Raw genomic sequence first — 17368 nt, 5'->3', positions numbered from 1 at the left:
TTTAACCTTTTCTCGTTGTTGACTAAGTTATGAAGAAAACGAAAAACTCATTTGTTGGTATATTTGGCGCTGGAAGATTCTTGGCAAAATACATACAAATTGCCTCTAAATTAGATTTTTTTTACTGTTTATCTTAGCCATCCTCTTCCTACTATAAAAAGTTTCCGCTTTTTTCTTCTGTAACGCGTTTTCTGTAGTTAATTTCTCTATCTTCCTAGATATCCGTAAGATCTCCTCAGATGAGTTTTTCACCAGTTTTTCAGATTCTAAGTTTTTAATTTTTATTGTGAACTCATCACAGCTGCTACAAGCATCCGTTCGTGGATAACCAAAGGAGATATTGAAATCACGGCAAAACACCTGCCTGTACGGCTCCTACGATATTTTATTGCCAGGGTGAAGTTCCTTAAACATTTTATGCATTTTCTTTATGTTTAGCTCTTCAGAAAGGTATATTTTTGAAGAGTCCTTCAGGCCATAATGACTTCCACGACCTTTAAATAAATTGATATGCTGCCTGACTAGGCTTATAGTTTCTACTGGAAGCTTATTAGAATGGTTTGGGTGCCTACCTCGTTTAACTTCAGGAGCATATCCTATTTCCTTCAAGCTTGCTACCAAAATTTCCACTTTTTTTCTTGATATGCCATGTATAGCAATAAATGCTTTACGGCACACGTCAAATTCCTCCGTGCTACCTGCTACCACAGCTCGCACCCTGTACTTATAGGATGCACTGTAGTGCTTAGCACCTTCTCTCAATATCTTACGTTGAACCGGAAGTACTGATATTAAGCCACTAAGGTATGAATTTTGAGCATTAGTCAAACTAAGCATGTTAAAATGCTTTAATATGTTAGATCTTGTATCACTGGGTACAACATCAAAGCACTTTTTTAAACAGTTGCAATCAGGGCCCATTTCATGACTTTGGAGTCTCATTTTCTTATTAACGTCCCTTAATCTGCCGTAAGATTTTCTTTTTTGCTCCTAGGCTCCATTACACTATTTTTCAGGTTTAGTTCTTCATCACTGCTATGTTCACCACTTTCCATAATGAGAACTTTTTGAGTTTTAAGGATAAAACAAAAAAAAAAGAAAACAAACAAGCACGCTCTCGTCTAGTAGACCGACCAACTGACGCAATAATACTAAACATTGGAACAAATTAATTTTAATAATAGCATGGTTGAAACGCATTGCATGCAAAAAGGCGCTCATTTCTACAATGAGCCCATTTTTGCTCGGTTTACACGATAAATGAGCTCGTTCTACCCGTGTATAGCTTTTTTTTTAAGCAGATTTTCTCTTCAATGAGCACATTTTATCTAGTTTGGAATATGGGAGGTAAAAGTACATATGAAATACTATCAATCCTGAAAATATCACAGTTTTGAGTAAAATTGCAATGAGCCCCTTTTACCCCTCTGCCCTTCAGATAATTTGATTAGTACAAAAAAAAATTACCTGATTCGGACTGAGTTCTTTAGCACAATGTTCTATGCATACTGGATTCATTTCCTGGACCAAGCTTTTAGAAAACTCTAATGCTTTAAGCCATTTTTCAGTGTTTCGTGGTTCCAGATAAGGTTTTACTATAGACCACATATTTTTTGTTAAGTCTGGACAAGATCTATAAATAAATTAAAGTGGTTACAAAAAATATGAATAAAAATTAATAACACTTACCTGCAAATCTTTATTACTAACTCCTTGGCATAGGAATGTTCCCATGGTCTATCCAAGCTATCCAAAACAGTATACATTAAGCCATTCAGATTCTTTCTGCCTAAACCAACTAAAGGATCCCGGAAAATTACACCATATTTGTGAGAGGTGCATAAGACTAGTAAAAAGTCATGTACACACTCACTTACTTTGGATTTTGAAAGTTTATCAACCTATTAAATAAAGAGACATTTGTATTTAGGAACAGGTAAAGTATGTAATATTACCTCAAACACTGTTTTATTATTCTTTTCTAAAGCTTTAAGACCATCAGGACCTTTCCAATTATATAAATTTACAATATCCTTGACTACTCCAGTATTAAACACATGCATTTTAGTAGTTTTCATCACAGATGCATTTTCCAGAATATGGTTTTTCATTGCTGTTATAACTATTACAACTGTATCAGCATCATCATATTGTAAACCTAAATTGAAGATTTTTAAATTTAAAATGCCTTTTATATTATATTAAATTATTACCTGACACTATGCTCGTTAGAAGACCACTTTTTTCAAGTAAAATTGATAAAGTATGCAAGTCACTATCAACCAAAAAGGCAGTCAAAAAATGTATGAAACAGTCTCTGACACTGTTTTTCTCTCTGGTATGTTTAGAAAGTAGTTCTACATGCGAGGTGTGAAATTTTACATTCATTATTATGTCTTTAGCGAGACTTGATGAAAATGTAACCATTGCAGTCAAAAGTTTTATACATGCCTAAATATGTCATCATATTATTTTAATCCTAATTTTCTATGTATAGTGATTTATCAGAGCTGGGTTCTAGTCGACTTTAGGTATCTCCGAATTTTAACTTTTTTGAATATGAAATAGTAAGCTAATCTTCTTTGGACTATTTTAAGAAAAAAAAATTGGAGGATGAATAACATTTTCTTTAATAAAATAATAAAAACAAAAAAAAATCATGACAATGTGTACCTACCTACGATATAAACTCGTTTTCGAACATTCGCCGCAAGCGCTTCATGGTTTAATGGTAATGAAAGTAAACTGTGTCAGTGTTTACTTTTTTTATTTTTCTGCGACTAAGAATTTTGTAGTTTTGGAAAAAGTATTTAATTTAAATGAAATTATACATAAAACATGAGAAAGACGAAATTGTTTATGTAACATAAAAAAAAAGATTTTACCTTTTCTTGTAATTAAGTCCCTTTATTTTGGTGTAAAAAAACATACCGAAGACACCCATATTATTTATTGTTTTGGTACTTTTTAGATTTCGATCCTAATTAAAAATAATATGAAATATAGGCATATTCTATTTAAAATTAGGTCTAAAGAATATTTATTTTCCATATAAATAATAAAAGTGAAAAGTGAAACCCATTCCCTATTATAGTGTAAAAACACTGCTATCATTTTGGCAGATAGATTTAGATGTCTTTCATGTTTTCTCTTATATATGGACGCTGGTGTACCCCAGGGTTCTGTTCTTGGACCAATATTGTTCCTGCTATATGTCAATGATATCTCTCAAATTCCAATTAGGGGCAAATTTACTATCTTTGCGGATGATACAACATTACTTTGGCATGACACTGACACCAAGAGATTAAGGAATATTGTTGATGAAGATTTAATTCTTGTAAAGTCATCGTGTGAATCTAATAGATTAACTTTTAATATTTCTAAAACTAATATTTTAACTTTTAAATGTAACCTTGGAACTGTCACTTTGCAAAATGAAACAATAAGTCCTTCTGAAACATGCAAATTTTTGCACCTGATGATTGATAAGCAATTAAAATTTAAAAATCATATCTCCTCTTTATTAGGGAAGTTATCATCCAACTGTTATGCTATTAGAGTAATAACACATTCTCTGGGACTTGATGTGGCCAAAATTGCCTACCATGCTCTTATTGAGTCTTATCTGAGATACGGTATTGTGTTTTGGGATGTGTGCTCCCAGTATTTGTTCAGCTCTCTATTTATTTTGCAAAAAAGAGCCATACACTATATGTGTGCAGCTCCCTTTCGTAGCCCCTGTAGGCCATTATTTTTAAAACACTCTGTCCTGACATTGCCATGCCTTTTTATTTTAGAGACTGTTTTATCTACAAAAAATATCGCCACCAGCTTGGCCCCCCCTCCTCGGGTTACAATCTCCGAACAACCTTCTCTTTACCTCTGCCTATCCCAAAAAGTGAGCAGATTAAGTCCTCTTTTGTGTACGGGGGCAGAAGGATTTTTAACCACCTACCCCTTTATATAAGGCTAATAAATTGTGAAAAACGTTTTAGGAAAAATATAAAGAAACTCTTGCTTGCTAAAGCATTTTATTCTGTAGACGAGTTTTTAAATACAATTTTTTGACAGTGAAGAGTTTTGCGCAGCGTAATGTGAATTCTTACTACCCTTTCTTTGGGTGTGTTCTAAATTCTATGTATGTAAGAATTGTTAAAATTTTTATATTTTTGTAAAAGATTATGTTGTCAACTATCTTTAAGATTTTATATAATGCTTTGTTAACAACAGATGATGTTACGTAACAATACAACAACATAATAAAATTCTTAACGATAGAAATAGGGTTCTTGATCTTGTTTTGAGCAATTTTTCTTTAATTTTAAATAGAAACAACTCTCCTTTTATAAGGGAATATCCGGATCATCCCACTTTGTTTTGCAAGCTTGAATTTAGCAATACTTCTAACAAAAAAACTTTTAATAGCCAATATAACTATAAAAAGGCAGACTTTTTAAAACTTTACAGATTGCTTGAAAATGTTAACTGGGATGATCTAAAAAGCAGTTCTGATGTGAACCAAGTAACAAATATTTTTTACAAAAAAAATATATGATATTTTGGATAAATGTGTACCAATGGCACGTGAATGTAAAGAGCATTACCTACCGTGGTTTACTAAAGAAATAATTTTAAATTTAAAAAGAAAGGAAAGATTGAGAAAAAAATACAAAAAATCTAATAGTCTCGCAGATAGAGCAAATTTCATTTATATCAGAAGTAAAGTAAAAAGTGACATTAAAATTGCATATAAAAAATACATAGAGGAGGTAGAAACAAAAATAGCTAGCGACCCTAGTAACTTCTGGAGGTACACAAGTTCAACAAAGTCAGGTACTTGTTCATCCAATACACCAATGTTATACAGAGACCAGGAAATAATCGAGAACAGGGATATCGCTGACGCTTTTGCCTCGCATTTTTCTAGTATTGTTCAATCGGATCCCTCTGGCTACACCCTGGATTTTACTCCGGCGGTTCCTCTGACAAATGCGACTTTGTTTGTAAAGGGTATTATTGTGGAAGATATTAGGGTCGCTGTAAAAAAATTAAAACCTAAAAAATCGATCGGGCCAGATAAGATACCACCCTATATCTTTAAAGCATGTATTGATCTTCTAATTGAGCCCTTATTAATAATATTTAACCTAATATTGAAAAAAAAAATGTATCCAGATTTATGGAAAACCTCAAAAATAGCTCCCATATTTAAAAGTGGTGACAAGGCTGATATTTCAAATTATAGACCTGTAGCATTAATTTGTTGTCCAAGCAAAATTTTTAAATCAATATTATATAACAAAATTTATAATCATATAATCGGTGTTGTCACTGAAAAACAGCACGGTTTTATAAATAAGAGGTCAACAGCCACAAATTTAACCACATTTTTGCAGAAGCTGAATGGCGTGGTTGACTCTAACGGACAGGTAGATGTTATATATGCCGATTTTTCTAAAGCGTTCGATAGAGTCAACCACAACATTTTGTTAAGAAAGCTAGATTGGTTTGGCTTATCGCACGATCTTCTGCAGTTGCTTGCTTCATTCTTGCAATCAAGGATACAGGATGTACTATATAGAGGGTGTACATCTCGAAGTTTTGTCGCTTTGTCAGGGGTGCCTCAGGGGTTTAACCTGGGGCCATTGCTTTTTCTATGTCTTATCAACGATCTACCATTGTGCTTAAAATATTGTGATGGTGAAATGTTTGCCGATGATTTTAAATTTTATAGAGCAATTAATAGTATTAAGGACTGCGAACTCCTTCAGCATGACCTGAATAGAGTAATACTTTGGGCAAAACAAAACAGATTATCTTTTAATGTTGAAAAGTGTATTTCAGTAAATTTTACTAGAAAAAAAGTGCCAATTAATTACAATTATAAAATGGGTACTAATGTATTAAAATGTAAAACAGAAATAAAAGACTTGGGAGTAGTTTTCGACAATAAGTTGCATTTCGATGCTCATATTAACACGGTTGTTAATAAGGCATTTAAGATTTTGGGTTTTATAATTCGTAATGCCTGTAACTTTACTAACTTAAAGACCGTTACTACTCTCTATAATGTCTATGTTCGTAGCATATTGGAATATGCCTCGATTGTTTGGTGTCCATTCTATTCAGTTTACGAACAAATGTTGGAAAAAGTTCAAAAAAGGTTTTTGCGGTATTTGTACTATAAAAAACATGGTGTGTATCTGATGGATATATCTTATGAAAATCTTTTGACAGAATTTAATTTAAAAAAACTTACTTCCGGAAGAACTGTGGCCTGCTTGTTGTTTACACATAAGATCCTTCATAATAATATAGATTGTTAATTTCTTCTCGAAAAATTGCTTTTAACGGTAAACATTCATAACAATAGAGATTTGAGAACTTTTTATATAAAAAAAAACAAATACCAATTTAGGTAAAAAGTCGCCAATTTTTCAAATGTCCAGTGCCGCCAACCTACTATTTCATATTGACATATTTTACGAACCATTTGGGAAATTTAAAAAAAATATATCTGATATAGAATACTTTTAAGTTTTTTTTCTTTTTAGTTTTTTTTCTTTTGAGTTACCTAATGTGTTATCTGGGGGGCAAAAAATCTATTTTTTTTAAATTTTGTAATATGTAGTGCTTACTGTGCTTATTAGTCATTAAGGACCAATTGTAATCATTTAATAGACTTTGTACCTGTAGATTGCATAAATAAATAAATAAATAAATAAAGCTATTTTTGACTTTGACTAAGATATGCTTGTTTCTTATTACATATATAGACAATTTGGCAACTGCGAGATCATATGTCAAAAGTTTGACAATGTAATTATCAATAGCAACGAGTTTCGATCATCAAATAGAGTAGAGTAGAACTTTTTTTTTACATAATTTAATATTATTTTTTAGCGTCCTATGTGAATAATCCGCAAATTTTTTTCTCTTAATCTATTCTTTTCAAAGTACTCTTTATGCTTAAATTTTAAAATATTGCAAAATCGAAGATACTTAAAGTCGATAAGACCCCAGAGCTGTATACTCAATATCTTACCTTTCTTTCATCCTTAGAAGAACTAAGACCAATCATCTTATGTATAACAGGCAAATAATTATTTATCAAATATCTGCATGATTCATAAGCAGAGCTATGATACTGTTGAAGTTTTGCACTAATTTCCAAAAGAATGCTAGTGACTGCGCTAAAAACAATCGTTGGGGGCACTGTTGAGTCATTCTCGAGAATTTGAAGCAGTTCTAGGCAAGTACCACCATTTTTTAAATATTCCTGGACACAATCATGCCGAGATGAAGTAGAGGATGATAATAAATTTGAGAATTCTTTAAGAGCTAAAATATTTATTATAATTTATTTGTGAAAGTTATTAAAAGTGTATTATATAAACCTGCAAGCTTATCAGGGGAGTTTAACTGTTTTCTAAACTGCTTTATAGAAAATACTTTGGGTTTCTTTGCAAGTGGTTCTTCTGATCCTTGTTTTTCCTGGTTTTCCGTTTCTTCATCGTTAACTATTTGTTTCGAACTAAATTTACGCTTTTGTTGCTTCATTTTGGTGTTTTTAATTTTAAATAATTTATGATTAATGAGATGAAAATTTTAAAAACATTTATATTTTGATATTCTCAGATTTAAATAATTTGAGGTTATGTCATGGTGTGGTGAACCCACGCGAGCATTTCCGCACGTGAATTTATTGGAAAATTAAAGGAACGTCAATGCCATATTGCGTATATTGTGGAGGTGCTGTGTATTGTTAGTATGGGTTGTATAGTAATTAATACATAAAATAATAATTATATTAACATATTTATAAACAATTATTATAATATTTAATAAAACGTATACGATATGATGGCCCCACATAAAGATTTTAATGACTGTGAAGTTAGCGTCCAATCGATATCCAGCAAATCGAGAACGCAGCATAGGTCGTTTGCCGGCAACCTATTTATAGTCCGCGCTCGCTGATAAAGTCGAAATTATACCCATTTGTTATGACGTAATTTTTGTTTATCTTTGTTTAGCATATTCCAAACAGCGGCGACAACAAACTTTTGAAAAAAATTGGTGTCTGATGATTATTCATCTTTTATATACTAGGTTATCGAAATATCCGTCACTGTCAATCAAAAATATTGGTTTGTCAACTTGTTCTTAAAAGTTATTTCGAAAAATGTTAGCTAATACCTAGAAAAAGATATCATAGGTATAATGAACAATCGCAGCTGATTGATGATTTTAAATATATTGGCTTTTTTTCAACTGGAAAAGGAACAAGTCCGAAACAGAATTGCACTTCAAATTGATAATGTGATACAGCGGGTTCTAGTTGACTTTAGGTATCTCCGAATTTTAACATTTTTGAATATGAAATAGTAAGCTAATCTTCTTTGGACTATTTTAAGCAAAAAAAATTGGAGGATGAATAACATTTTCTTTAATAAAATAATAAAAACAAAAAAAATCATGACAATGTGTACCTATGTACGATATAAACTCGTTTTCGAACATTCGCCACAAGCGGTTTATGGCTTAATGGTAATGAATTATAAGTGAATATAATTATAATTAATGTGAACTATGAGCCAGTCGGCCTGGGTTCAGATTTCAACTGTGCCAGTTTTACTTTTTTTATTTTTTTTGCGACTAAGAATTTTGTAGTTTTGGAAAAATTATTTGATTTAAATGAAATTATACATAAAATATGACCAAAAAAGACGAAATTGTTTATATAACATAAAAAAAAAAGATTTTACCTTTTCTTGTAATTAAGTCCCTTTATTTTCGTGTAAAAAAACATACCGAAGACACCCATAATGTATTATTTATTGTTTTGGTACTTTTTAGATTTCGATCCTAATTAAAAATAATATGAAATATTGCATATTCTATTTAAAATTAAGTCTAAAGAATATTTTTCATATAAATAACAAAATTTAGAAAAACAAAATTCCCTTCCACCTTCCTTCATTATTCTTTTTTATTGACGTTTGACATAACGCCACGAGGTTATGTCAAACGTCGTGGCGTTATGTTGGGTTGGGGTTGGGTTGGGTTCACATGGGGAAGAATACGAACACAAGAATACGAACACATGGGGAAGCCCCCCATGTGCTCGTAATGTGCTCGTAAATGTGCTCGACATTTACGAGCCCTCTCTATATTTTTTCATATGAATAGAATCTCAAAATGTTAGAAAATATGGAGGCTACGAACCTTTGCATAAGGGAATGAATTTTTTGCTTGTGTAGAAATGTGTGTAAACGTAAAACCCATTCACTATTATAGTGTAAAAACACTGCTATCATTTTGGCAGATAGATTCAGATGTCTTTCATGTTTTCACTTATATAAGATATGCTTTTTAGATGTGCTTCTTGCTTATTACATATACAGGGTGTCCCGTAAATAGTGGTCCAAATGAAAACTTCTAATAGATTGGACTATTTCCAATCAGAATAATCCAACATAGCTCTAACGAAAGTGTTACGGTTTTCCAGATATTTTGATTTTTGCGAAATTTTAAGAAATACCTACCTGTAATCAATTTTTTTATGGTGTGTCACTAAATGAAAAAAAAACCACAATTTCTTCGGTTGGATATTATTTGCCGATAGATGCGCTTTATGATGCGTAGATGCCTGCCGCAAAGATGGATTTTTGAATCTCCATAATTTACATAGCTGGCAATTGGAAAATCCACATATAAATAGAGAAGATAAATTGCAATACCAATTTAAAATCAATTTGTGGATAGGGATTATTAATGGTGAAATTATAGGACCGTTTGAGTTGTCGCAAAATCTCAATGCTGAATATTATCTCCATTTTTTGCAAAATATTCTCCCCATCCTTTTGGAAAATGTTCCTTTAGACATTTGCAGAAATATGTGGCTGCAACACGACGGATGTCCTGCGCACTACGATGTGCAAGTGAGAAATTTTTTAAATGAATTCTATCCTAACCGATGGATCGGACGTCTAGGACCTATACTGTGGTCCCGACGGTCACCTGACCTAAATCCTCTTGATTTTTTTTACTGGGGATGCCTCAAAGAAATTGTATACAGGAGACCCATACAAAATATTGAAAATCTGCGCGAGCGCATCCAAACTGCTGCTCAAGAGATAGAGCTGGCCATGCTCAACGGATTAAGCGATCCTTTATAAGAAGGTGTAGGGCGTGTATAGCAGCAGGTGGTGGTCATTTTGAACACCTTTTGTAAAATTACAAAATACAAATAAACCGAATTAATTTGCATCGAAAAAAAAAAACGATTTTTTTTTCACAAAATAGTTCTTTCGGCATTAAAACAACCATTTTTTTTTTGAGGTTAACAAAAAATTCAGAAAGTTTTTGTCTTTAATACGGCATGGAATAAATAAATAAGTTTTTACGCTAATGGGCGCCAAGATTCTATTATTATTTTATTGCGTCATAAGACTTCAAACTTTTTGAAAAGAAAAAAAATCCGATATTGCAATTTCAAAATTTTTTCCTGTGAAAAATATTTGCATAACTGAAAAATTTTAATACGCATCATTAAGCGCATCTATCAGCAAATAATATCCAACCGAAGAAATTGTGATTTTTTTTATTTAGTGACACACCATAAAAAAACAGGTAAACCGTAACACTTTCGTTAGAGCTATGTTGGATTATTCTGATTGGAAAGAGTCCAATCTATTAGGAGTTTTCATTTGGACCACTATTTACAGGACACCCTGTATACACAATTTGGCAACTGCGAGATCATATGTCAAAAGTTTGACAATGTAATTATCAATAGCAACGAGTTTCGATCATCAAATAGAGTAGAGTAGACCTCATTTTTGACATAATTTAATATTATTTTTTAGCGTCCTATGTGAATGATCCGCAAATTTTTTTCTCTTAATCTATTCTTTTCAAAGTACTCTTTATGCTCGAATTTTAAAATATTGCAAAATCGGAGATACTTAAAGTCGACAAGACCCGCGAGTCGCAGATGCAACAAAATTGAGCACAACAACGATCGCAAATATAAAGAAGAATGGAATAAAATCAGATGAGGATTACGCAGCCCGTATATATTCCAAGCAAAAGACAGCAAAACCAAAATTGCAACATATTTAAAACATAGAATTCGGGACACAATTTATTCTATGTACGCCAGAAAAGAATATATAATATTGGCAACAATAAGAGAAAAGTTCTGGGAAGAAATTGAATATTTTGAGTTTGACTCCTTAAGAAGATGGATCAATAGTATAGGCTTCAAGTGGAAAAAATCAAATAACAGAAAATATTTGATGGACTTGCCAAATATTGTTCATAAAAGAATCATTTTTTTAAGGGAGTATCAATAATAGAAATGTAGGTCCGGAAGGTTTTACTCCAGTTTTCATTGACGAGACGTGGATTTTTAGCAAGGGATCATTTCGTAGTAGCTGGCAAGATGACACCAAGCACACGGATTCAAGGAAAAACAGTGAAGGTAAAAATTATCTGGTTATCTTTTTAGAGTTTTTTTTTAATAAAAACTATGGCCCTTGTAAGGGCCCTCTAACTAATATGAGGGAATTTAACTCCATACACTACTCATATGTGCATGGAACATTACTTATTAATTATATTAAATTTATGTTCTGGAAGAATGGTTTCTAAAAGAAGAGAATTGACTTATCTTTTATTTTTAAGGTCATCGTTACATCGTGGTCCACGCTGGAACCAAAGATGGCTTCATCAATGGTGCAAATTTAATATTCAAGAGTGGATTAAAGACGGGAGATTATCATGACTGAACTAACAAACAATATGAACAGGAAAAACTTCGAAAACTGGTTTAAAACTCGGCTGGTTCCAAATCTTCCCCCAAAGTCATTTATAATCATGGACAATGCAAGTTACCATTCTGGTTTATTAGAAGAAATCCCGAGAAAATCTTGGGCAAAACAGAGACTGACCGAATTTGGTCTTTCATGGCTTTCCAGAATTAAAATATGGAGTATTGCACGCAGAAACTGCCCTAGTGAAAAAAGTACTTCCTTAATGAATATGTTAAACTTTTAGGACAAATAATTTTGCTACTGCGACCATATCATTGCCAGTTTAATGCAATTGAAATGGTATGGTCGGAATGTAAACGAAAATAGGGTCAATATATTTCCAATTTTAAGGGGTCACCTTCAGAAGTTCTGACTACATGAGAAAGGGTAATAAACGAAATTTTTATAGATCATTGGCAAAAATATGTTATTCATACAGAAAAGGTAATTGAAAAGGCTTGGGAGGCAATACAAGTGTGTGATGCCTATGACATTCTGCCACTTGTAATTACGACTGACAAAGACAATATCTCTGATTTCAGTTCTGACTCTGACAATACTGATGAGATTGATTAAGCTTCGAAGATCATATCGTTGCAATTTCATTAACTTGGTAATGCAATATAGCGTGTTTTTTTTGAGTTTGTATATTTTCTTTTTTGGAATGGTATTTTCATTTTAATGTGTTAACATATTCCTTCAAGCAGCATTTTTTTCATGAACAAGTAAATTAAATTGTCAGTATTTAAATTTTTCCCAGTGAGTTAAAATAATTTTATACCATTATTCACAATTTTTGTAAGCTCGATTTTGTTACGTCTACTGCTCGTGTCGAATTCTACTTTTCAAATATGTTATAGATTTGGTTTTTGCGGTCTTTTGCTTGGAAAATATATGAGCAGCGTAATCCTGATCTGATTTTATTCCATTCTTCTTTATATTTGCGATCGTTGTTGTGCTCAATTTTGTTGCATCTGCGGCTCGCTCTATCACATTCTCAATTTGAAGTGTAATTCCGTTTCGGACTTGTTGTTTATGTCCCATTATTTATGATTAACTATAATAATATTTGTTAATTGTTAAGTTTGTTAATAATACAATAAATACTACAAAATTTTTTAAAATTTTTTGGGAATGAAAATATATACACGAATATAAAAATATAATAATATGCTGATGGTAAAGTTTCTAACCTAATATTGATTGGCAAAAATATCTACGCCATACGTTTTTTCTCACCTGGATGAGGTAACTACAAATGGGTATAATTTCGACTTTATTTAATCGCCCATATTTCCTGAAAACGAAATTCCCAAGGGATTATAATAAGTTTTTGTCCATATATTGACAATGAATAACTAAATTGATTTAAGTGGTTACAAAGCTCCATAAACTAAAGTTTTTTTTTTGAAAATTAATTAAAAAGACAAATTTTAAAGAAATGAAAAAGCTCTTTTTTCCAAAGAATTTGTTGGATACATCTTTTTTCTATAAGAAATAATATATATCTCAACCACGAACTTATAAATATAAAGTCCAGTTCAACGATATATTAGAATGGTCACCCGTCAAAACACCAGCATTCCACCTGCCAAACAATGTCATCCACCTTCTATTTACATTGTTTGGCAGGTGGAATGATGGTGTTTTGACGGGTGACCATTCTAATATATCGTTGCACTGGACTTTACCTGGGCTGGGATTCTAAAATCACGACTCGATCTCGATACGATCACGACTTCGAATTCGATCGCGACTCAGTCGTGACGACAAGGGTGATTCTAAATTTCAATCGTCGGCTAAACCCCTTTTATTCGATTTGATTTGGGTTTCTTGGTATATATTTGTTATTTTCCCTAATATTTAACAGATGGAAACGTCAATTGTCTTATCTATTGGTAAACACTAAGAATTTATATTTATTTTGTTATTTTTTTTCGCCTCCGTGTGTTTTTATTTAAATATATGCCCATATTATTTCTTTAAAATAAACAAAATGTCGCTTAAAACTACCGCTACCCATAGGAAAATAATAATTGAATTCATACAAAATCACAAAAACTTGTTGTGTTCATCCGCTTTTTGTTTTAATATGGCAACATGAGTGCAATCAACAGGACTTATAACACAAGAGAAATTGGATCTCTCTATAAATGTTAATTTAATAGTTTGTCTCTCATCTCTTATATTTGAAAAATTAATGAATTGGTCAGCAAGGTGATTGTCAATAATTTCAGAAATTTTATGGATCCAACGACTTGCAGTAGTTTCGCTAATTCCAAATTTAAAATCTTGTCGAATGCTTCTTTGGTAACATTCTGTGGCATTAAATCTTAACATACTAAAACTGCCCATTCAATGGTAACTCTACTTCCTCTGCCTCTATTATTAACAGAAGGTTGTGGAAAATAGGGTCGAATTAAGTCTATTAGTTGTTGTGTTTAAGAAAGCTTCTTGATATACTAATGAAAAAAAACTGGTATGACTATTGGTAAACAATAAATGAAACAAATACGTTAAGAATAATAATAAGGAGCTATATCGTCTGGTGTATTCGATATACCCAAGCGTGTCGTCGACAAATCGTTAAAAACTAGGCAATCCGCAAGACACTCACGACTGAAAATTGTATTTAGAATCAGTCATATCGAGTAATCGTGTCGAATCGTGATTTTAGAATCCCAGCCCCTGGACTGCTAATGCATATGGCCACAGAATAAACGATCTCACAGAAGCGAAGGCTAAGCCCTTTTTACCGAACCGGTTTTTCATTCAGGCTCCTCCCATATACCCCCATTCTAACGGGTACAACTGTCGTCGCCCACGTGGGGTATCGGGTCATAATTAGTGTATTAGTACGAGCGTTAGTGTGTTTTTTTTTTTGCGATATTTTGTAATTTGACGTTTTCTATTTTATTTTTGTTAAGTAGGTATTACACATTACCTTGTTTTGGAGTTTAATTCTGTGCTCTGTGACTTTGTTTTTTCTTTCATTTGTGTTGTGCTAAAAACTAAAAAAAAAAACACTAAAATGCCAACTTTTTGTGCATATAGGAGTTTGCCACAAGCGTCGCTGGAAAAAGTTTATTTTCGTTTCCTAGGGATATTAGAAGGTGAGCAATAACAATAATAAAAGAAAGTAGGTATAGAAAAGTTACATTATTATGTATTATTATTATAGTTGTTTAAAGCTTTGAAAAGTTCAGAATATTCTCTAATTAATTTGTCGTGCCATGCAAATAAATACAGAATAAACATTATTTAATTTAATAAACATATATGTATATACCTAAACCATATGTATCTATGTATAAGTACATACGTGCAGGTACATAACATTGTACATAGATAAAAATATTAAGGTTGATTTAGGTATACAGTATTTTTATGTGATAAAGAATAATGACTTTAATTTTCAATTATCTGTCTTTTTATGGACTGGTTTACCCATGCAAGTGCATAATATAGTAGTAGTAAAACCCTTAAAAATCTTATATTTTGTCCATCATAATGGACCATCATAATGGACGGCGACTATACAACGTATAATACCTTTAAAAAATATGGGCATATGTGTGGTACCTACATATGTATATAATAATACATACATACATATATATCTTTTTATATATAAATATATAAAAGCCGATGATACCTACTCTTAAATGTGTTGTGTTTAAAACATACGAGAAAACATACCTGCATATAAACCTTCCAGTTAAAATTTAATTTAAAAATACCTACCTATATACATATGTATATGTATATTGTTAACATATTAACATCACACAAATAGCAGACTTTTTCTCAGCTAGTGCTAGGTGCAAATATTATTTACCATTATCATAAAACAACTAACACAAAAATTCCATTCCAAAACAAATTAAAAGTATACTAACCTACACCTCTATCGTGTATCAAAACTGTCAAATAATAATTTTTATAAAAATAATAATTATTCTAAAAAGGAAGGACCAACATAAGCCTTAACAGAAAAAAATCCTATTTGAAATGTAACTAAATTTTGTAGTTTGCTCCCGCATTATATGAATATAACCATTTTGATTTTAAAAATAAAAGCACTACGTTCGGTGTATGCGTTTACTACAACTTTACGAGATATCTCAGTGTATTTGCGCCGGGTGCATCTGTCAGTTGGGCTTATAAAAAACTGGTTCACGGATATCAAAGGAGCCGACGCAAGCCTTCGCTTCTGTGAGATCGTTTATTCTGTGATATGGCCACGATACCGAAAAATGACCACTGCATGGTGGCCGCCATTTTTATAGTGGTTGTGTCCTTTTGATGTTGGTCACTCTGAAAATTTTTAGTGTTGCCAACAAAAAATATATTAAATAACGGTAATGAAGTTGACGATGCTGACGTTTGACGTGTGAGTATAGCGGATTGCCTAGTTTTTGGCGATTTGTAAACGACGCTTGGGTATATCGTCTGGAACAGGGGATGTATCTTTCTCCTTATTTAATACGTGAATAATGTATCACCATCTTTATTTAAAGGTATTTGGTTCAGTTTCTCAAAACCGAATTATTATGAATTGTCCGTCTGTGTTGCTTTATAATAGAATAATACATTGAGTTGTTGACAGAATAATATATTTTTACTATATAAACCCTTTATAATTACAAAAAATGCTCATAAAAACCCTCATAAAATCATCTATATTTTGATTTTTATAGATGGTTGTACCTATTAATGTGGAAACACTGTACATGGAAAGAAAGTAAAACTCGTAATAGTAAAAATAGACAGAAAATAAGTGTTTTTAATTGAATTTGTTAAGTAAATACAAACAAAAATTTAAATAAATATTATGATTTTCATGGTATTAGGATTTATAAGATTCAAGATTATCAGAACAATAAAACAAATATTTTCAAGTGCATGCATCTATTCCAAGTTGATTGAAACTTTGTCTTATTTTAGGTGAGAATTACTTTCTTTCATAAATTTTAACGAAATATTAAAGAAGTACTAGAAAAATCACAGATCTAACGCAACTATCTTTAATTCTTACCTATATGTAACTTTCTATTTTGTATTTTTGTAAACATAACTTCTCAAAAACTTTAATTGTTTTGTTTCCCTACAGTTGGCACAACTACAATTTGTCAGAGTGACCAACATCGAAAGGTTTTGGATAAAAAAAAACTTTTTTTTTCTTCGAAAATGAATAATAAACTTCACATGAGGTACTGCAGGGAAAGATGACCCTCAAATGAACGTAGAATGTCATTTGATGATCGGTCACTTGCAGTGCAACAGAGGATCCGTCCAAGCCCTTAAGGTAAATCAAAATATTATTACGATTTTAGAGAGGTCTGATTGTAAACGTAATTGATTCCGTTACGCAATTTAGCAGTGTTAGTGTGTACTTACCTTAACGCAATATATTATATGTCATGTCTATGTCACTAAGGATTTCAACTTAGGTTATGTTTTTTTTTGTTCTGTTGCTCCGGTTAAGTGGTTTACTTTTCTTTAACATTAAAAACGATAATAAAACGTTTTCCCGTGGTTTATTG

At 31.8% G+C, this 17368-nt stretch overlaps 1 protein-coding gene across 2 annotated transcripts in view; it reads right to left on the bottom strand.

Moving 5' to 3' along the window:
• The window catches only part of LOC126737471 (nucleolar pre-ribosomal-associated protein 1), a 46188-nt gene extending 37207 nt beyond the window's left edge, over positions 1-8981 (bottom strand). Inside the window, exons 1-7 of one of the 2 annotated variants that reach the window (XM_050442381.1) lie at positions 8772-8981; positions 7401-7537; positions 7049-7344; positions 2214-2451; positions 1956-2158; positions 1690-1901; positions 1468-1633 (exon numbers count right to left, since the gene is read on the bottom strand). In XM_050442381.1, coding sequence (XP_050298338.1) covers positions 1468-1633; positions 1690-1901; positions 1956-2158; positions 2214-2451; positions 7049-7344; positions 7401-7537; positions 8772-8830 — 1311 coding nt within the window. In that variant the 5' untranslated portion in view covers positions 8831-8981. The remainder of the gene's footprint in view (positions 1-1467; positions 1634-1689; positions 1902-1955; positions 2159-2213; positions 2452-7048; positions 7345-7400; positions 7538-8771) is intronic. The other variant, XM_050442382.1, reaches the window with a different exon arrangement.
• Positions 8982-17368: the final 8387 nt, after the last annotated feature.

The sequence above is a fragment of the Anthonomus grandis genome, chromosome 6, assembly GCF_022605725.1.
Source record: "Anthonomus grandis grandis chromosome 6, icAntGran1.3, whole genome shotgun sequence".
NCBI classification, from domain to species: domain Eukaryota; kingdom Metazoa; phylum Arthropoda; class Insecta; order Coleoptera; family Curculionidae; genus Anthonomus; species Anthonomus grandis.
Note: the sequence above shows the minus strand (reverse complement) of the source record. Positions and strands in the feature narration are given on the sequence as shown.